Raw genomic sequence first — 22301 nt, forward strand, 5'->3', positions numbered from 1 at the left:
GATGAGCTTCGTATAAGTCAGCAGTTGTGAACTGAGCAAATGGCAGTTCATCAAGTGACATCCGAGCTAGTAAAATTTCAGCAAGAGGCTGAAGTTGAAAAATAGAACTGAGCAAGCCGAAACTTGGCATGTCACAAGTCAGAAAATTAAGTTTAGCAAGCGATGACCAAGTAAGTCCCATAAGTGAAAGTCCTATTTGCTAACTAGCACAGTTGCTGAAATGTGCTTGCTGATTTGAAGCGCTTGCTGAATTGTCGCATGCAGAGTGATCCGACAACCGCATATCTATTCTCGATGGTCTCGAGTCAAGTTTTGTTAATAATTTTACCGAACTGCCACAACAACAAACCTTCATCAAGTAAAATCTCCCAAGAGCGATCTTTCATGCCATACAAAAGCTATTTATGACCATCAGTCGCGGATTATGCAATTTTCGATCCTGGCTCAATGCAACTGCTTAGCTTTAGTCGCAAAGCAACAGTAGACGTTTTAGGAAGACTAAACAAATAGGTGACATTGTGGTACGAATTGGTAGTGCGACACTGATGAGCCCAATCTCATGGGTGTGACACGGTGCCTATCGTTGTCAATTGTTGCTACACTCGACTACTGAAAAATGTTTGTTTATAGAAAAGCCTTGATGGCTAGTGTGTAAGCTAGGCTCCATCGGCATGGTTGGGAAGCGCAATGCTCGCTGTTCTGTAGTGAGTATTCAGCTTTGTGCTAACGCCAGGAAGATAGCTCCTTCTAAATAAGCGGAATTTGTTCATCATGGTTTTCATCTATGTGTTGCCCAAGCGCCCCCATACGACGTGAAATGTTTTTACAGAATATCCAATAAATATTTCCTTATCCTTTCCAGGTGCATGTACAGTAGATGTACGTATACCAACACGATAATTCTAATTCATTTTCATTTTGCGCTGACATAAACTTCTTAGTGAAAGCAAGAAACGATAGAAGTATTGCTGATTTGATAGTAGTCAATTTTGATAGTTAGAACTTTGGGCTATATCAAAAATTTACACATTAAATATTGAATCAGGCTGTCAGGCATTCAATTAAATGACAAGATGCTTTCTTTTGGTACAAATTAAGCTAAACCATCACAAGATGTTTAAAGTGATAACTTGCTTTTATTCCGAAGTTTCGAAAGTCAAGCACCACTAACTTCATCAGGCAGCTAGATCAGGTAATGACTAATGCCTGTCTAGCATGGCAAAAAACAGGGACATATTGCTGTAAATCAACTAAGCATGCACAATTTAAATTTTGCCAACCTGAAATACCGTAGCCTACCGTGGTAAGAAAACTCCTCTTCCTGAATAATCTGTTTACACGTGATATATCAAACCTTGTATCCTTTTGTTACCATATGAAGCACGAATTTAGCTATCCTTCTTTTACACCAACAAAGGAAACGTATACATCCTTACATAACTGGGAGAACATATGTCGCGATTGGGTTGGTGTAGCAGCGGATCTAGGGGTAGAGATGATTGGAGCGATCACTATCCCTTAAAACACAAAAAAGTGACTTTATTTATTGTGTATTTGTAAGGTTGGAATAACTGTAGACCCATACACATCATTGTGTTTTGTTGAAATTTCTCTCCCCTAATCCTACTTGCTGTATCCGCCCATGGATTCATAGATTTACGACGTTAGATGGACGCCGAACGTGGTTTAAAAAGAGCGCCACAGTTTTTTTGACCCTTGTTTAGTTTATGTTAGTACAAATACTGCAACTGCCTTCAAAAAAAGTGGGCTACTACAAACCTAAATCAACTTAAAAAAAAATTGTTTTCATACCTGTGTTTTTTTGTTTAGTTTATGTTAGTACAAATACTGCAACTGCCTTCAAAAAAAGTGGGCTACTACAAACCTAAATCAACTTCAAAAAAAAATTGTTTTCATACCTGTGTTTTTTTGTTTAGTTTATCTTTAACTTTCAATGCTAGGCAAACTAAGTTTCTAGTTGTTATATTGGCTTCATTTAAACTAAAAATTCTGTTTTTGGTGAGAATCAGATTCCTTCTAAAAGTTAAATAAAACGATCAAGCACAATCAAATCCACTAAGAAAGACCATTCGGATAAGTGCTTGACTTTTTACACAAAACACTTATAGATCCAACGGCGCAGGTTCGACTCTTGGGGTGTGCGCTTGAGAAACGCATTACAAGGACAGCTCTCCATTCAGCGGCATCTCATGCATGAACCAATTCACAGACAACAACACTTCAACAATTAGTAACCACTCTGTTACTCTCGATAACCGGGCCTGCATCAGTGGTTCAAAGCTTCTGCGAGCATGCGACACTGCAAGAATTAAGCTCTCAAAGAAGCTTTCCCACCCGGATGAAGATTTCTTCAATCAATCACACTCAAGTGGCCTATAGTCATTGCGGTTGAGCAAGTGACAACTGAGCTAGTAACATTTCAGCAAGTGGCTGAAATTTTAGTTTAGCAAGCGATGTCCAAGCAAGTCTGATATTAGATGAAAGTTTCATTTGCTGACTTGGGCAGTAGCTGAAATGTACTTGCTGAGTTAAAGCACCTGCTGAGTTGTCACACGCCAAGTGGTCCGACTACCATAGTCAAAGGGGATTGTTTGAAGGTCTAGTTTTCTCGGAACGCTTTTTTTGGTATTCTTAAATTTGTTTGTTTGAAGCATAAATTGATTTATAAAATTTATACTTTTGATTTGGCCTTGAATAAGTCTCTTTGAAAGTCTAATCCAATCCGGCTCGTATACTTGTGGAGGCTTAAAACGATGGTTTGGGTGAGCGAAATTGACACTTCTCCAATACACGTTTCCAGCTGCTTTTGGTGTGTCATATCATTTTATTGTTCGTCACAAACATGTCTGGAACGAAAAAGATAATAGGCTTACTAGCTACAAAAATCGATATACCAGAACGTCAACGAACGAGAAATGGCGGCAAAAACCTTAAAAGGTTTAAATTGTGCCTGAATAGTTGTTCATGTAGTTGTTGTACGGTTACATTTCTGTAACTAGCACGGCCACAAGCACCCCGCCAAAAAAAAAACACGAAAAAAAAGTAGCTTGTTAATCTTTGCATGTATAATCTGATTGTTTTCTCTGAATAGAATGTTGCTCTTTCATTTGCCGATTACACCACAACATCGAGAACTCGAATTGAGACATCGCATTTTAATGTTGCCAATTCTTTATTTGACATTTCCGTACTAGTACTACTACTACTGCTTAGTAAAAAAGCCAAACCGCGAGCGTTTACCTGCAAAAAATAGCGAATCTCTGTAATTTTTCATCCGAGTCGCTGCATCGATGCTTTCAAAGGTATCTAGCGCCCTTCAACGGATTCTAGTTTGCACAAAGCAACCGCAACCAACAAGTTTGCCATCAACTTTACCAACAAGTAATTCAATTGCCTTTTGTAATGGAACCAACGTAATCATTTACTTGCTTATTATTGTAACCAACTGTTTTTGTTTTTAATAGCCCCTTTTCAAAAAATCTGTTTCGACTAGGTATAGCAAATCTATTGCAATCAATAATTGCTTTGTAAATAAATGTACTACAATAACATCAAAATGAAAGATATTGTAGTCCTCAACTGGATAGGTCACAGCGACTGAGAAAAAAAATCGTACATTTAAAGGTATGAATTCTTTTAAAATTTCCGGAAGCTAAAATGTGTGTAATATGCTGCTGTGTTAAGTAAAGGAGTGTTAGACTAGTCTTCTTAAGCGCACTCAGTAATGTTCTAACCCAGGGGTCACCAAACTTTTTTGCATGCGGGCCACTTTGGCACTAAGGAGAGCTGTGGCGGGCCGCACTAATAAAATGTTAGGTAGGTTGACTCTTATGCTAAAAAAGAACGCATTTTGTACCCAGTATCCAGCGTTACATGTTGTTCATATTTATGTTAGAATACCGCAGCAACAAAATTAATCGAACAACGCTACTGCCAGGCCAAGCTCCTTTTACAACACTTTTGACTTTTTTTTAACAATGCCTAATAAACCAGGCCACTTTTTTTGCGCACTTATAGCGAGGCGAGCGGTTTCATCAGAATATTCATCTCCAAGCAAGAGTGGTGTTGTCACTTCGCTTCACCAAAGATATCTTGCAATTAACAATTTTAGTAAACAAGGAAATGTTTGACACATCGCAATACAGGCAACAATAGTGACCTACAAACATATCAGCGAAAAATAGGCTCCAATAACAGGGAAAAAGAAATCAGGCACCATGAAACAAATTCTTGTAGAAATCACCCAAAAATCGTAATTCTATCGTAATTCATGAACAGTCTTCCCAAGCAATGAGTTGGTTTTTCATCCTTTTTGTGAGAGTCTATAAAACCGTCTTTCTTTTGTTGTATACAACTGACACTTGCGATGCTTATCAGCGTGGCAAGAATTTGTTGATTAACAACATTTTGTAGAACTTGCTTCGGCAGTACATATACTAAAATTGGAACGATACAGAGAAGATTAGCATGGCCCCTGCGCAAGGATGACACGCGAAATCGTGAAGCGTTCCATACTTCTTTAAAAAAAAAAAAAAAAAAGCATTTTGCAGTACTAAGCTAAATATTTTCATAATACAATCAGAAAAAGTCTTTAAATTTATATATAATATTTTGCCAATTTATTATAAATTGAGTTGGCACACCGAACTATTTTTCCAACAAAAACTTGCATAAAGAGAACACTGGTCGTGAAACATAATAACGGTGAAACGCACACTAGTGTTTACATGACATTTGCAAACTTACAATAAGCAACCCTATGCTCACAGACATTTTCGAAATTCGAAAACAGACGTTTTAGTCAACCACTGTTACACTGTGGCTGGACATCGTATTGGAATAGCTTTAAGTAACCCCCACCTATAGAACTATAATCTGATTGGTCGGTCGGTGGAATCGTATGCAAAGCGAAAATACGCTTCCCGGAAAGTATTTTTTGCCTTCGTGCTCTTTAACTCCTCAAAGAAAAGTATTTTTGGTTATACTTGTACACTGATACCTTCCGCGGGCCGCGGCCCGCCATTTGGTGACCCCTGTTCTAACCTGGTGCTTGAACCCGTAGGGCTGTAGGCTATTCTGTTTATTTTCAAAGGGTTGACTATTGACTTTGCAAGCGTGGGTGATTCCATTAGTGGTTATTTTTCTGTGGTTCTTGTGAAAAGCCAAGTCAGGATTATTACTTTTCTTGACGTTTTGTTGGCATTTTCACTCTTTATCGTTGTCACGTTTTTCAGAACCTTTCGATAATAGGCTTGTATGAAGATCAAGCGGGATATATTTCTTTTACCACTGCTGACTTGATACAATTCATGTTTTTATCTTGGTTTACATCAAACATTCTTTTTGAGACGTTATATTGTTAATATTCTAAGATTAATACATTTATCAGTTTATCCTGATTTAAAGAAGTAGAAATGGGAGGGACATGAAGTAAGAATGACCAAAGTAACCACAAAGTGGACTCCAAGAGATTCGAAAAGAGGTAAAGAAAGACCCAAATAATGTTTTATCATCGGACTGACAAAGCCTTGATAGGTTATTCCTGGTAGTTTTGCATACTTGTAGAGGCTCTTGACACAGGGCCGGTTACCAAGATTGGCATCTTAAGGTTGTCTTGTGAATATCAATTAAACATCAAGTTTAAAGTTTGCACTTAAATTAAAAAATATTGAGATGAAGTTTGTGCTTAATTACTCAGCAGTTATGAATAGATAATAAAATAATTTCAAAGCTATAACAATAAGTTACTCCTACTCTATTAAAATGGTTAAAGTAAAAGTTAAAAGGTCCGTTTACGGTTTTTAAACTTTGTTTTTTTGTGTTTTCTTATTTCATTTACACACTTTTCATGTTGTTGACATGCAGCCAAGCATTTGGGAAATTACAGATCAAAGGTAGAAGCAAAAAGACTTGCTTCACTCATTAGCATGCAAGTGTAGTTGCGCTGAAAGTCGGGTACTTTAAGCAAGGGACTTTAAGCAGGGACTTTAAGCAGGGATTTTAAGCAATCACAAAATCAAATTTATAAATAATTCTTATTCTTGAAAAATATTCACGATTCACTCTTGTGGTGACATTGATTCATTGAAATATTGTCTACTCTGTTCACGTGTCTTACCAATATCAACTTTGACAGGGGAAGTTTCAGATCGACAAAGGCCAAACTAGTGTTCCTTAATAGCTGATCAATGATCATCTTGTTTTGTCAATGAACAGTTTCACTTACAAAAAAAAACGGAACTGCATTATTGACTGAACCGCGATGATTGATCAACACTGCTCAAAATAATTGATTTTTGTTTGAGCTTATAAATTTTTGTAGGCTGGTTTTAATAAACATAGCTTTTACAAGATGCAGTCTAATTAAGCTCCCTAAAGAGGAACTCAGTCGTGTTTGATAATGAAATTGTTGATCACCAAAATGAAATGCTGATGAGATGAAAATGAAAGAGTGAAGTGAAGTGACAATGAAATGAAATGTTGAACTAATAACGGATCCGAAAAAAAAATTTTGCAGGGCAATAAAGTTAGCAAAAATTCTGAGAGAGAATAAATTATAAATTAAGGCTCAAGGAAAGAAATATTTTAGTAAGGAGTCGGAGAGCTTGACCACAGAACATTGATATTTATTACATCGTTTTGTTCGCTTTTTGAGGCCCAATAATATTTACAAGGCTATTATTCTATCCCATCATAATTACCAAATCTAAACTTCTGTTGAAGTTGAGTTAAAAGTAGGCCTATTATTACAACAATGAAGTTAAATTTGAAACCATTTAGGCTATGATTACAACTGAAACATTTGAACAATTAAACAAAAGTTTTTTAATAGTCTTTACGCGGTAGGCTTATTAGTAGAGTTTCAACTGAGGCAGACTTTACATACATCATATACGTATCTATGTTTCATGTAAAGTTCGTTACCAAAGTTGTGCTTTGTGTTCTTGCTATTTTGTACAATGTCATTACAATGCAATGAACACAAGCTTTTGTAAGTGCTTTCATTATTTTTACGCAACATACAAATTCGAAAACTCTGAAACAGTGGTTTCCCAAACCTCTCTTTATTGCAGAAACGCAAAGTTTATTTGCTGAAGTGACTTTCGTTGCCCTCTCGTGATTGTTTATGGTAGTTGGTGGGGTAGTTTGAAATTTTATACACTTTTCTATACTTTGTGGTAGTTTTTCATTTTTGTTAGTTTATGAGGGAGAGGACATATGGCAACCCCTCCCCTGATCTACTGTTGCCAGCAACACTTTGTGGTAGTTAGATTGTTTTATAACAAGAAAGTGTACCGTGGTTTTAAAGTAGGGTACAGGTTACCATTAGTCCAAAGGCGGTTCCGGCAGGTTTTGCGCCGTTTTGTGGGCTCGCAACTTTAATGGTGCTGTTCAGCAACTGCTTCTGTTACATGGTCTTTCTCCGTCCTTGGCTAGTTGGTTTTTAATGGTTGACATATCATACCAGAAAATGTAAAAAAGTATTATTTTTGTTGGTTGACAACAACCAATTTTAGACTTTTGTTAAAATGATTTTTTGAATAAATGCATTCTTATTACATGAAAACGTTTCCAAAAATTGTTTATGATTTTTAGATTATTTTTTGTTTTTTATCACCTTTTTGCAAAGAAATGATGACGTTTGCAATTATTCTTATCCTTGTGATGTTGACTTTGGGCTGTCAGGCTCAGATCGACTTAGGAACTTGTAGCCTCCAATGTGATGGAGACGGAAATAATTCACCAACAATGACCCCCAATCAGTCTCCCACCACGATCCAAGGAATCCTTCGTAAGAAAGGAGCGATGGGATTGAAAGGATCTAAAGGTGATCGGGGGTCTATTGGACCAAAAGGAGATCCAGCGAAGTGTACTTGTCATGATGTGGAAGAGTTAAAACGTACGTCATTTATAATAGCCTACGTACGTCGTCATGAAATTAACACAACTGTTGGTTGCTCAAATAGTTGTGATATTTCAGTCATTTTTATTCATTAATATGATCAAATAGTTCACAAATGTAAATTCATTGTTTCTTGCTCTACTCACTGTTATTATTGCGCCAATGTCTAAACTTCTTACTTGTGAAAGTCTGTTTGCAAAAAACAAGACAAATTTCTCTGCTTATTATCTTCAAGTTTACCAGACTTTTGTCACGTCAAAATAATTCGTTAGTTTAGTTTTGCATGGCTGGAGCAAATAGCGAAAAGGCAATTGCAATTTTGTAACTCAAAATATCCTCAACACCTAAAATGTAAAGTTAGCCGGTCACATGATGCATAAGTTACTATTTGATGTCATTTATTGGATTATGCAAACTTCTGCAGGTGCATTGTTTCTACAATCATGCTCAGACTATCCCTCTGGTGATGGAATCAACGAGAGCGGGATCTATACCATCTATCCATATCAAGATTTTAATTTGACCAGTTTAAGGGTTTACTGTGACATGGAAACCGATGGTGGTGGATGGACGGTAAACAATTTTCTTTACTTTTGCTGAGAAGTTATAAGTCTTTTAAAAGCTCTGAGATTTTATCTTAGCTAGCACCTTATGTGCAAAAGATGAAAAGCCAGCTTAGCTACTGCACAGCGTGAAAGAGTTCTACACAGTGGCAATACGCAGTCTGCCCCGTTAGCTCAGTGGTTTCGCGCCCGGCTCAAGATCATGCGGCGCTGGTTCGACTCTCGGAGTGTGCGCTTGAGCAACGTATTTCAGGACTACTCTCCATTCAGCGGCATCTAGTGAATGGAATAATTTCCCGGAAACAACACTTCAACAATAGGAAAACTTCACTCTGTCAATCTCGGTAACCGGCCCTGCGTCAAGAGCCTCTACAAGTATGCGAAACTACCAGGAATAACCGATCAAGGCTTTGTCAGTCCGAGGAAAAAGATTCAAAACCAAACCAATCAAAGCCAAACGTATGCAATCTTCAAGATTCAGCTTAGAGCTTTAAATTTCAAACAAACAATTTTGGCTGACTTTTGTGTAGCGGCAGTTGAAAATTTTTTACTCTTACCAAAAACACGTTGACAGCTAAATCATGACCCAATATTTTTAAAACTCATACATTCGGAACTTATGGGGCTATATGGAATCGTACCAAATGCTGTCAGATTTGCTGTGATATTGAGGGCTTTGCCAATGAGTGTTAAGTTGTATTTTTCAGTTTGGCCGCTTTTAAATTTGGGTTTAGTGTGGCCACATTTGGCAAACTAAGCCACAATATATTTACAAAACGCTTTTCCTTTTTTTCATTTTTATCTTTTTCTAAATTCTATGACATCACTAATGGCATCACATCACTATGATAAATCCTATGTTATTGCAAGTGTTCGTTTATTTGGTGTTTAGATATAAAATTAGTAGCTACTAAAATAACAATTGAAGACTGTAAGCTGCAAGACAGTTCCCACATTGAGAGGAAAAATAAGGAAAAACAACAAAACGACAGAATATTTTTAAACGCACTTTTGAACAAACGCAATGACAGTTGAAGGATCCTTATTGCTTATTGCTCAACACATACATTACAAGGAATAAAGAAAAAAATGTTGATGCTTTTTGAAATACAATTTTTTTGGTTGTAATAATCAATTTACGAGTCACGAAAATTGCGACTTTTCGATGCAACACTTACAACTCTGTTGCCAACCTTGATTGCTAAACTCATTTAAAGTAATGTGTAGATTATTCATTTATGAAAAACAGCTGAAACAAGGCTCCCCAATTGACACATTGATGACGAAACACATTGAAAAAACGTTTAAAAATAGCTACATCTTGGTCGATACTGAATGTACAGTAGCCTACATAATGTTGCATTTGTATTGTGAGGGCAACTTAATGAGGAAGTGCCGTACAATAACCAGACCAGACTTAACTTTCTCAATTTCTTGGAAATTTTCTCATATCGGTTGGCAGGTATTGTACCATATGAAGTTTTTATCTTCCAAAATATTTTATTAATATATAGAAAAAAAGAAAACTTGTCTACTAGAAAAAAAGAAAACGTTTGTCACAGTCTGTTCTTTGTAAAAGCGACATTTTAAAGTTTTTATCGCCTGATCAACTAACTGCAGTAAAAGTTAATCTTGAGTTTATTCTTCAGAAACAAGACTATACCCTCTATAGTGGTTTCATCTTCTCCATCAAACAGTTATTATCCGTCTATAATTTTAATTGATTTCAGCCAGGTGCTGTCAATACGTTTCTTTGCAGAGGATATTACGGACCTGATAATAATAAAGCAGGCTTCAAAATTTGCAATTGCAGCACTTTTGAACAATGTCGTGAACTAATACATACTTTATTACGCAAGCTTATATTAGCTTTAACAAACTAAATGGAACATCTAAACAAATATAAACAAATGAATTAAGCAGTATATCAGACAAATAAGATTATCAATCTGAACCGCACCTCAACACTACAAGCAAGTAAACAGAGTGAGAGTGCCAACTGAACAGTTGCGTTGGCCAAAGGCAATATGCGTGGAACGAGGCAGGAGTTTCTATTGTAGCATACAAGGTAAATTACACGACAAACAACAAGACAAGGAAAAAGAGAGTGATACAATGTTTATCTTTAGAAAAATTAAGACGCTGACATGGATACAAAAGTAGGCTACTATTTCTAACTACCAATTTAAGTTGCTCCAAAAAAATGCAGCGTTGTGAAGTTTCCTTTCGGTTGCGTGAAAATGTGGACCCGCAAAATTGTCTTTGGTCCAACAGTATACTGAGTATAGCCCACCCTGGAGCACCTTGTTAACGCTATTGACTGTCGATATCCAATAACATTGTCGCCATTTCATAAAGTTTAATGTTGGAACACTCTATTAGGGACTAACTTCTACCAACAATTAAATGAATTTTCCAAGAAAGCGAGACTAATTTCGAGTGATCGAAAAACACTAGGCCAACTATAAACAGGTGAGGCCCTAAACAGATGTGGCCTCTCGGACGGAGGAGATTCCTGGAAGGTGGGAGAGTTAACACGGCCTGGAGTTAATGGTTAGACTAAGTGATTTATAAAGCAGCTTTTTTAAACAATCATACGGCTGGTAGGCCTATTAAAAATACTTAAGCTACAGGTACAGTACTCTGTACAATTTAATGTAAAAATAATTTTCAGGTTTTCCAGAGGAGAGTAGATGGTTCAGAAAATTTTTATCGGAACTTTGCCGATTACGTCACAGGCTTTGGTCGATTAGAAGGAGAATTCTGGTTAGGTGAGAAATTTGTCATATAACTGCTAACATAATACAGCTGTAAATGCTCGGTTTATATTACGATAATAAGTAGGCCCTATACCATCTCCACTAGGAAATGCTGCCTGATTTATTTCTTTTTCTTGACCTTTTGCAAATTTTTTAGCTTTAGTATTGTATTTGCAACAAAATTTTTAAACCACTTTCAAAAAAAAATAAAGAAACAATTTTTCAGTAATCAACTCAATATGGTTAGCCAACAATTCAATTACAGTAGCCAAGTAGAGAATTTAGTAGCGAACCTAATAATACTCAGCTAACCTCGTGATAGTGGTGAAGTTTATCAGTCTAAACTCTAAGTAATTCTAAATCATAATGCTCAACTTGTAATAAACCACAAAACTTTTTAAAGTTGGAGTATTGTGTAATTTAAAAGTAGACTAGTCCCTGTAGCCTAGTTCATTTCCAGTTAGATAGCCTACAGCGAGAGTAGATTCTTTTTGAATAAGGACTTTCTTATGATTTCCAGTACTCTCAGGATAAAACAGGCTCTAGAGCAGCGCTTCCCAATTTGTTTTTCACACCCCACGGGATTGATAAAACCAATCTCGCAACCCTGTTTTGAACCGTAGAGGTTCTGAGAAAAAAATGCCAAACGCTGGCCACAAAACGCTATTTACTTACTACAAGCTAATTGTCAAAACAAGGGAGACAATGCCTATTATCAACAACAAACTTATTATCAGTAACTTGTCGGATGGTATTTGCTAGTTGTTGTTCATTGCGCTGTATAGGCCAACATAAAATGCTCTGAGAGGTAATCACCACTTCTCTTGTTAAAAAAATTCCCTAAATAAAGCTCTTCATCCTCGATGGATCATCGCATCCCCAGCAACAGCTACTCGCACCCAGGGGGTGCGAGCACCCCAATCGGGAAGCCCTGGTATAGAGGCTATTAGAAAATAGTAAGTGATTAGTTTGCTCTGCTGGGCTTTTGCTTGGCATTGATCACTTTTTGTTGTATTAATAGCACTTATTGTCTAATTCTAAATCAAATACTGTAAATACAAAAATTACAGTAAAAAACCAAACTCAAGGCAAGTTGGTTTTTACAAGGTTGCTATGACTACATAATTTTATTTATCACAATGAATGAAATCATATTTTCGACACCATGATTGTCTCTACATATATTTTCTTCCTTTAGGCTTGGATGTCCTCCACAAATTGACTAAAGATGGAGAATACAAAATGAGAGTAGATATGGAGGATTTTGAAGGGGAAACTAGATATGCTCATTACGAGTAAGAAAAGAAGTTGTTTTAAACATGTTTTCGTATGCTATTTTATAAAATAACTAAGAGATTAAAAGCAACTTTGATGCTTAACCAATTGCAACAACGAAAAATTTAAAAACCTGTGAAACAATACCACAGGAAAAAAAGGATCTTTTGAAGTAGTCTTTCTGTACAGTAACCTATGACCAATCGGGAGTTAATTCACTCAAGATTGAATTGAACAGTTAAAAGGTTTGCCTCCAACCAGACCTCCGCATCAACTACAACATATTTTTTCAAGCAAAATCAAACGTGAAATCAATAAAAATATGCTTGATAGTTCTTTACCAGTATGCAGTATGCACTATATTTACACTATAAATTATATTTAAGGAAACAGGTTAAAAGGTTGAAAGGTAGCCTATCAGTTTAACTTTATCTACAAGAGAGAACAAGCAATGCAAACAAAAGCATTTTTTTAAAGTAAATATTCTTCAAATCCACATTCTCGACACTTATAAGAATGGTGTAGGCTAGTGCTCTTCAACCTTTTTTCTCGTGATATACCTTTTATAATTTTGAAAAAACTTTGTAGCCTATTCCTCACAAAGGAAAACTTTCAATTGCGCTTAGAATTTTTTTTCCAAAAGTGAAAACTAGCACTAGGTGGCTCGTTATTTTATAAAGAAATTATTAATCTAGTTTGTGCTGGGTACTAAACCAGGGAACTACAACAGCTCAAGCAAAGGCGAAAGACCAGGAAACGTTATGCCAAATTGGCAGTGTCTGAAAAAGATTTTGAATCTTTTGAACATCAGATTCTAGATTTTCCCTAGTGTTAATATCGGCTTACAAGCAGCATAAAAAAATAGAAAAAAACATTAATTTTGGGTGGCACCAGAGTTTTATCGATGCAAATAATTTTTAAGAAAAAATAGACAATCTGGAAAAATGAAATCCTAAAAAGCAAACCGATTGACAGGGGGTTATGTTATGTTATGACCAACACAGAAAACTTTTTAATTTTTAAAATGGCAACAGTGAACAAATTAGATTGAAACTTCATATAAACTTTTGTTGGACACATATCACATTAACAGTGGCTTAATGTTAGTAGTCCGGAGTCGGAGTCGTTAAAAAATGATAGGAAACGATGAACAATAATTTTGCAATAACTTTTTTTAAATTTTGTTTCTTGTTCTCTGTATTTCTTTTTAAAACTTCACCAGAAAATAGAAGTGTTGGTTCTTGTTAGTTTTTATGAAAATTGCCGTTTTAATTTTGTTTACAACTTAAGTGAAATAAATAACATAAAAATCTGGCACCCTTAAAAATATGGCAACACTGAAGCCAGAGTAGGCCAGTTATATATCGGTAACGACTATAACATCACACGCCCAGGGCGAAAGAGAAAATTGAATTGAGTCCTGTCTTTGTCATGAGTTACCAAGGGGGGTAGGGGGACAGGTTATACCTGGGACTGGTATATGTCCCCCCTACCCCCCTTGGTAACTCATGACAAAGACAGGACTCAATTCAATTTTCTCTTTCGCCCTGGGCGTGTGATGTTATAGTCTTTTCCTTATATATCGTGGTGTTGGGGTCGTATATTTTTTGCCGGACTCTAAAGAGAGAGAAAGAGAGAGAAACCTTTTATTTTGTCTGCTGCGAAAAATAGTAGGCTATACGGTACAAATATAAACCGGTGCAAATATATAAAGCCCTGGTTGTCACTAATTACTTTGTACAGTACGAGTTTTAAAAATTTCTTAATCTAGTCAGTGAACTTTAATTTTAAAGTAAAGATAATGAACTTGTTTTTTTTCAAGATCAAAATCACACAAAGAATTGATCTTAGATTAAAATCAAGTGATCTTGAAGAACCAAAATAAAAGTGATCTTGAAGATCAAGATCACGCCCATTTCTGACCACATGGACGTGTAAAATGTTTGCACAATTGCATATCTTAAGCAAATAAATGGTAATAATATTTTCACTTTTCAGTAAGTTTGTGGTTGGAGCTGGGACGGATTATACCATGACTTTTGGAGGATGTACTGGAACTGCAGGTAAAGAAGGTTATCTAAAACATTATAGAAATTCAAGTAGTTACAATCACAGTTGTTTCAAGTCAAGAAAAAGGAAATAGTAAACGGAATTGGTAGATAGGTTGCTTTGTTGAGTCATAAGCTGACAAACCTAGGTAACAACACGGTGTTTATAGCAATACAACAAACAAGATTCGAACGTTTTCGGTTCTACATCTAGCCTTTGTCAATCATGAAAAAAGAATTACAACGCGCTAAAATAAAAAAATGCCTGAGAATAGACACCTCATGTTAGCAAATAGAATCACAACACACAATGGTTTATTTAAATACGTTTAATAGATACAAAGCTTTTTCTTAAATCTTGCAATCGGGTGCTGAATGCAGGGCCGTGTAAGCACTATCTTGGGGCCCCTAGAAATCCACTAGTGGGCCCCTATGTTTAGTAATAGTTCTTAAAAATAGAACAAGAAAGTGTGAGGTCATGGCCTCAAATTCTTTCAACGCAGAGAAGAAATTTACATTCATCAACCGGCTCGGTGCTTAATAGTTAATGGCCTCTGAATCGGTACGCATGGGTTCGATACCCTGTCGGGTAAAACCAAAGACTATTTGAAAATGGTACTGAATCTAATTCCTGCTGGGCAATGGAATGGATTCGGGTTATGGATTGCCTTCCTGGAAGGGCCTGCTTCTGAACCTACATTATTGGTAACAGCAGATTTACCTTTTTTTGATTGATAACACCAAATTACCATACCACTATAAAATATAATGTACTTTTCCAAAAAAAGTTATTTTATAGTAAAGTGGTAAAGTGGTAACTGGTAAGGTAAAGTGGTAACTGGTAACACTGCTTGTGTTATCTCAAGAATATCGAACCGGTCACCGTAGTGTGTCAACTTGCACCGGTTTAACAGCAATAGCGGCAACGCCAGTCGGATGGCGGCCGGGCCACTATGAATCCACGTTTACTCTGTCACAGCATAGAAATCAGCACAATTTATTGGCGAGGACACAACTCCCCAAACTGTTTTTATTTCAATTAGCTTTTTTTTCTAATGGTGGTACTATCTCACGTTTGTTTAAGTAGTCTATCTTTTCATCATCATTGATGTATGTTGTAGGACAAGGATTGTATTCAGCACGATTCAGTGCCAAGGATCGTGATCAGGATACATCGTCCGAAAATTGCTCCAATAGATTCAAAGGTGGTTGGTGGTACGCATCTTGTCATAAAGCCAATCCCAATGGATTGTACTTGAGAGGGCCACATGAGTCGTATGCTGACGGAATAGAATGGGAGCCTTGGAAAGGATATCGTTACTCTCTCAAACGAATTGAGATGAAGCTTAAGAAAAAATAAAAACTGCACAATGTATATCGTCAATTTTGTGCGTTATTATTATAATTATGATGTAAAACAGTGAAATAACAAGCATGTAAGTTTTTGTTTATTTTTACTTTATACCGCGATACTGCATACTAATACTAGCATATTGTACCATCGCAAATTGCAATTGTAAATTTACAGTGTATTGGCTACGAATAATTTGTTCGTGAATCTAAGACTTATTTTGCATTGACATCACGCTTAAATATAAAACTTGCTATTAATCATATTTGTTGAGATTCTTGCTCCAGTCCAACGAGTTCTTAAAGCTTCAGTAGGCTACACTGTACGGTGGATCGATTTAGGTGGGCGAAAAACTTTTTCCCTCATTTTGCTTAGCTTGGGGTTGGAAAACTTGCCAATTACTACTAAAACTAGTTGTGCAAAATTAGAATGTAATCTGACGACATCTTGATCTGCCACCAGCCACTTGAAAATTTACTATTTCCTTCAACATTAGGGTGGATCAACTTAGGGGGGTGTAAAACTTTTTTCCTCATTTTGCTTACCTTGGGTAGCCAAAACTTGTCATTGGGTGTGTAGAACACTGTGTTAAAAGTATATTTCGATCGAACAAATTTTTGATCTGCAACCAGGCCATTACTTATCGACTAAAAACGCAAAAATACATGCAAATGTGTTTGAATTTGACGTTAGCATAGAGATTTATTGCAACGCAATGGACATGATAATATGCATCAAACTTCCTCGCTTTAGATGAAATAGTCACGTTTCGATTCGAACTTGGGCATTTCTTGTCGTGATTCAATGCGTTAGAGTATAAATCCATCTTGCAAATTATCCCCTCACACCGCCTCTGAAGCTTCCGTCACCAACTTGACGCACCTTTCCACCACCTGTGTGTGACACGGAAATCGAGGAAATAAAAGTTCTGGAGTGTCCTTAGCTGTCGTAGTTCTTTGTCCCCCATCTTTCTTGTTACAGGAGGCTCGGTAAGATTGAGAGCCTGCCAGTCAACCATATCGTAGTATTCGTTGGCATCAAACTTTAAGGGCGGAATGCAGAATCGTCGCATTGTTCTTTATTCGCGATGGCTTGATCGAGCTTTCTGAATTTACTTGAGTCCACGCTCACGGATTATTTGCCTCTCATCTGTGATCATGGCCAACGTAATGTTTTCTGAGTGTGCGAAGTATTTATTTCTCTGGAGAACAGTATCGTGTATTTGCATGAGACCTGTCTTGGGGTCGATGTACAGGACATTGGCAGATAATGTGTTATGCAGTCTGAGATTCTGAAGCACATTCACAAGATGGTGAGTCGGTGAGGCCTCATCGAAACATGTTGCTGTTGAAACGGCCCACCCCAGTCAGCAAGCGATTGAGCTTCACTCATTCCTTCCGAGGTAGTTCTCCTCTGGGTGGGGTGTTGGTTTTGGGAAGGACTGTGAATTGGGTTGGTTTCGCAACTTCTCTCCATTCACTGTTCCAAACTTCGGTAATGTGGAAGTTGGACTTGCAGATATCTGCAGCATGTCGGGAAAAGGGGTGTCGAGATTTCAAGCCCTGGGGCTTTTGAAGGTGCGAATTTAGGACAATCTAGTTGAGGAGGTGGTCAATGGTCGTCCCTTGACATAGCTTGTAAAACTAGACTGCGTACGTGATTTTCCCTACGCATTGTACCTGGGGCGATGCCGGATAGCACCGTCAGTGGGAGTTGGAAGCAGGCAACCAGTGATTATTCTCATGGTGGTGTTGAGGGCAGTGTCAATTTTGGAAGTGTGTGCGCTGCGGCTCCAAGTGGGGGAAGCATATTCGGAGGTGCTGTAAACAAGAGCAAGAGCACTTGTACGGAGTGCAGATGTACTAGAACCTCAGGATGTTCCAGTTAAGCATCTCAGCAAGTTGTTGCGTGCTGATAGCTTAGCATGGAAGGCTTCAGCATGGTGTTTGTAGATTAATTGTCGGTCGAGATTCACTCCTAGGTCTGTGGGGCATGGGTTGTGTGGGAGTGGGTTTCCGTTAAGACTGACAATTGGCGCGTAGATTCAATGTTGCAAAGGTGAAAAGGTGTGACAGTGATCTTTGCCAGGCTCAGTTTAAGCATTCAAAGCTTCAGGTAGTCTGTGATTTGGGCCATGTCATCTGTAAGTGCTTCCTCTACCACATGCCAGTACTTGTTAGAATGGAGTAGTGCCAGATCATCAGCATAGCCGTACTGGTGTGACGTACTCACTGATGTAGATGTTAAATATAGTAAAGGTGATAAGCATGATCCTTGCGGAAGACCGTTTCCTAAGCGGCTGGGCCGTCTGCACTGCCCATCATTCGTCTTCAGCAAAAAGGTCCGATTTTCCAGAATGTTGGCGAGAAATCGCACTAACGTTTTGTCTGGGATCATGCGGAGGAGCCTTAGGGTTAGCCCTTGGTACCACATAGTATCATAGGCAGCAGTGAGGACTACCAAGATTACTCCTGCTTTGTTGCTCTTCTCAAAACTTTCCTCAATATCTTCGGTCAGCTTGACTGCTTGATGAGTCGTACAGCGTCCATGCCGAAATCCAGCTTGTTCTTTTGGTAGCTGGGGATCAACAACTGGCTCGAGTCTAGATAGCAGGAGCAGTACCAGGATCATATACGGGACGCAGAGTAGTGATATGGGACGATAGCTCTTGGGATCATCAGCTGGTTTGTTTGGTTTAAGTAGTACCACTACACTTCCTTTTCGCCAGATTTCAGGTATGGTCTGGAGGGTCAGGCAAGCAGAATAGAAGCTTTCCAACCGTGCCAAACATTTGGGACCACAGTGCCTTAAGAATTCTGGAGGGATATTATCGGGCACTTGTGCTTTCCCATTTTTAACTTGTTTACTGACAGATGCAAGTTCTCTGGTGCTGAAGGAGGCTAACAAATGGGCATCTGCGCTTTGGGCGTTCCAGAGCCAGCTGAATTCCTGCTTCACTGTAAGGGCGTGCTTCTTATTTTCCATTTTCCATTTTTAATGATAATCCGTGAGCTTGGACTAAAGCGAATTCAGAAAGCTCGATCAAGCCATCACGAATAGAGAACAATGCGACGATTCTGCATTCCGCCCTTAAAGTTTGACATCAACGAATACTACGATGGTTGCCTGGCAGGCTCTCAATCTTACCGAGCCTCCTGTAACAAGAAAGATGGGGGACAAAGAACTACGACTGCTAAGGACACCTCAGAACTTTTATTTCCTCAATTTCCGTGTCACACACAGGTGGTGGAAAGGTGCGTCAAGTTGGTGACGGAAGCTTCAGAGGCGGTGTGAGGGGATAATTTGCAAGATGGATTTATACTCTAACGCATTGAATCACGACAAGAAATGCCCAAGTTCGAATCGAAACGTGACTATTTCATCTAAAGCGAGGACGTTTGATGCATATTATCATGTCCATTGCGTTGCAATAAATCTCTATGCTAACGTCAAATTCAAACACATTTGCATGTATTTTTGCGTTTTTAGTCGATAAGTAATGGCCTGGTTGCAGATCAAAAATTTGTTCGATGGAAATATACTTTTAGCACAGTGTTCTATATACCCAATGACAAGTTTTTGCTACCCAAGGTAAGCAAAATGAGGAAAAAAGTTTTACACCCCCCTAAATTGATCCACCCTATTGTAGAAGGAAATAGTAAATTTTCAAGAGGCTGGTGGCAGATCAAGATGTCGTCAGATTACATTCTAATTTTGCACAACTGTTTTTGGTAGTAATTGGCAAGTTTTCCAACCCCAAGCTAAGCAGAATGAGAAAAAAAGTTTTTTCACTCCACCCTACGGCGCTACAGTAGGTCGTTTCAGCAGAAATAAATTTTATCAAATAGAAATAATTTTGGACACTAATCTGCAATTTTTTTTTTAAATTACCAATTTCCGATGTAAAACCGCTTGACTGAGCTATCCTAGCGGAACCAAAATGCTATTGTAGAGTCGCATTTCTTATTAGCATGCCCATTGCCCACTCATATATAGTGATCGTCAGGACGACAACACGTCTGGGTGCGATGGTGGCGAGAGGTGGTCAGGACACGATGGTCTTCGGTATCGACTCGTTTGTTGATTCATTCCAACACAGCAAGCATGGCGTTGGGCGACAGAATCCAGACAACAAGAGTATTGAGTGAAAAACATTAGAATGATTACACACCAGAAAGTCCTAGTCCTACAACCAGAAATTAGCACACCTCAACAACACTCTGCCGTCCTACTGTACATTACTTTTAAAGAATAGTAGGCTAAGAGTTATTATGTTTGTAGCTACTTAAAAAATACCCTATAATTTTGATTGGAATGACACCGCAGTGAGCATTGCAAGCATTGAAAGTCGTGGTGAAAGTGTAGTAGCGTTGAAAGTCGGGTACTTTAAGGCTAAGCAATCACAAAGTCAAATTTATAAATAATTCCTATTCTTGAAAAGTATTCATGATTAACTCATTCGAGGCGACATTGATTTATTGAAATATTGTCTACTCTGTTCAATTATCTTGCCAATATCAACTTTGACAGCGGAAGTTACAAATCGACAATGGCCAAATGAGTGTTCAAACGAGCTGATCATCTTGTTTTGTCAATGAACAGTTTCACTTACAAAAAAACGGAACTGCATTATTGACTGCACCATGGCCACCTGGAGATCTGGCCTGATTTGTCACATTTTGCAGATTTTGATTACAGCTACTGCTAGTGCTTGACTGATATTTTTTGAGATGTTTTTACTTTTTGCGGTTTCCTAATGACATAAAACTTTTTTGTTGCCTTGGGGAAGCAGCAGCAAATGAAAAAAGTAAGTTGAAAAACGCTAAATCAGACTGTTATTGAAAAATTAACAGTCTGACTAAAATCTTCGAAATCAAATTTTCTTTGTTTTTCAACATGTGAGGATGTTAAAACCTATTGTGTCATCTGGGAAAAAGAGAAAAGAAAGCGTAAAAATATAATTTTTAGAAAAATTTATTTAAACGTTCGCCCAAAGTTAGAAAAACCTAGAAATTTCTGCAAAATGTGACAAATCAGGCCGTATCTTTAGGTGGCCATGACTGCACCAGCCATGATTGATCTACACTGCTAAAAATAAATGGTTCCTGTTTGAGCTTATAATTTTTTGTAGTCTGGCTTTAATAAACATAGCTTTGACAAAATGCAGTCTAGCCTAATTTCCCTAAAGAGGAAGTCAGTCGTGTTTGATAATGAAATTGCTGATTATCACTAAAATGAAATGCTGATAAGGTGAAAACAAAAGAGTGAAGTGAAAATGAAATGAAGTGATATGTTTTAACTAATAACGGATCCGAAAAAAAAGAAGAAATCTGCAGGGCAATAAAGTTAGCAAAATTTTAAGAGAGAATAAATTATACATTAAGCGTCAAGGAGACCAATATTTTAGTGAGGAGTCGGAGAGCTTGCCCACAGAAAATCGATAATTTTTACATCGTTTTTTTTCGCTTTCTGAAGCCCAATAATGTTTACAAGGCTATTATTCTCTCCCATCATAATTGTCAAATCCAAAATTCTGTTGAAGTTGGAGTTAAAAGTATTAGTAGGCTACAACACTAAAGTTAAATCTGAAACCATTTAGGCTATGATTATGACTGCAACAATATAGCAATTAAACTTTTTTGTAGTTGTCTTTACGCGATAGGCTTAAGTAGAGTTACATCTGAGGGAGACTTTGCATACATCATATACGTATCTATTTTTCATGTGAAGTTCGCTACCAAAGCTGTGCTTTGTAATCTTGCTATTTTGTACAATGACACTACAACTCAATGAACACAAGCTTTAATATTTTTACGTAGCAAACAAATTCGAAAACTCTGAAACAGTGGTTTTCAAATCTCTTTTTTGTAGAAACCCAAAATGTATGTGCTGAAGTGTCTTTCGTTGCCCTCTTATGGTTGTTTGTAGTAGCCTAGTTGATGTGATATTTATACACTTTTTATGCTTTGTGGTAGCTTCTTGGGTTTTGTTAGTTTAAGAGGGAGAGGAGCGTATGGCAACCCCTCCTTGATCCGTTATTGGCTGCAACACTTTGGGGTAGTTGCTTGTTTTATAACAAAACAGCGTAACCTGGTTTTAAAGTAGGATACTGCTGGTTACCATTGGTAAGTTGGTTCCAGCAGGTTTGACACAATTTTGTGGGCTGGCAAGTTTTGTGGTGCTATTCAGCAACTGCTTCTGTTAAACGATCTTTCTCCGTCTTTGATAAGTTGTTTTTTGGTTGACATATCATACTAGAAAATTTAAAAAAAGAATTTTTTTGTTGAGTGGACAAAAATCAGTTTAAGACTTTGGTGGAGTGGTTTTCTAAGTAAATGGGTTCTTATTACATCAAAACGTTTTCAAAAATTGTTTATGGTT

General features: G+C 37.5%; 1 protein-coding gene and 1 non-coding gene across 2 annotated transcripts; both read left to right on the plus strand.

The window, feature by feature from the left end:
- Positions 1 to 4433: 4433 nt before the first annotated feature.
- On the plus strand, positions 4434 to 4540 carry LOC145785022 (U6 spliceosomal RNA). The gene has a single exon (XR_014291102.1). It is a non-coding gene; the product is annotated as a U6 spliceosomal RNA (small nuclear RNA).
- A 3263-nt stretch (positions 4541 to 7803) lies between these two features.
- On the plus strand, positions 7804 to 16066 carry LOC145783962 (fibrinogen C domain-containing protein 1-like). Its single transcript, XM_082595726.1, has 6 exons — positions 7804 to 7921; positions 8349 to 8497; positions 11162 to 11258; positions 12445 to 12541; positions 14520 to 14584; positions 15691 to 16066. Exons 1-6 carry the CDS (start codon positions 7828 to 7830, stop codon positions 15927 to 15929), a joined length of 741 nt encoding a protein of 246 aa, XP_082451852.1. The 5' UTR covers positions 7804 to 7827; the 3' UTR covers positions 15930 to 16066.
- The last annotated feature ends 6235 nt before the right edge of the window (positions 16067 to 22301 follow it).

The sequence above is a fragment of the Aplidium turbinatum genome, chromosome 1 (genome assembly GCF_918807975.1).
Source record: "Aplidium turbinatum chromosome 1, kaAplTurb1.1, whole genome shotgun sequence".
NCBI lineage: Eukaryota > Metazoa > Chordata > Ascidiacea > Aplousobranchia > Polyclinidae > Aplidium > Aplidium turbinatum.

What these genes read in the sequence shown, in the direction of transcription:
- LOC145783962 (XM_082595726.1), top strand. Translation starts at nt 7,828, where the DNA reads ATGGGATTGAAAGGATCTAAAGGTGATCGGGGGTCTATTGGACCAAAA. An exon ending in AGAAGGAGAATTCTGGTTAG is followed by an intron (nt 11,259 to 12,444) that starts GTGAGAAATTTG and finishes TTCTTCCTTTAG; the next exon opens with GCTTGGATGTCCTCCACAAA. An exon ending in AGGATGTACTGGAACTGCAG is followed by an intron (nt 14,585 to 15,690) that starts GTAAAGAAGGTT and finishes TGTATGTTGTAG; the next exon opens with GACAAGGATTGTATTCAGCA.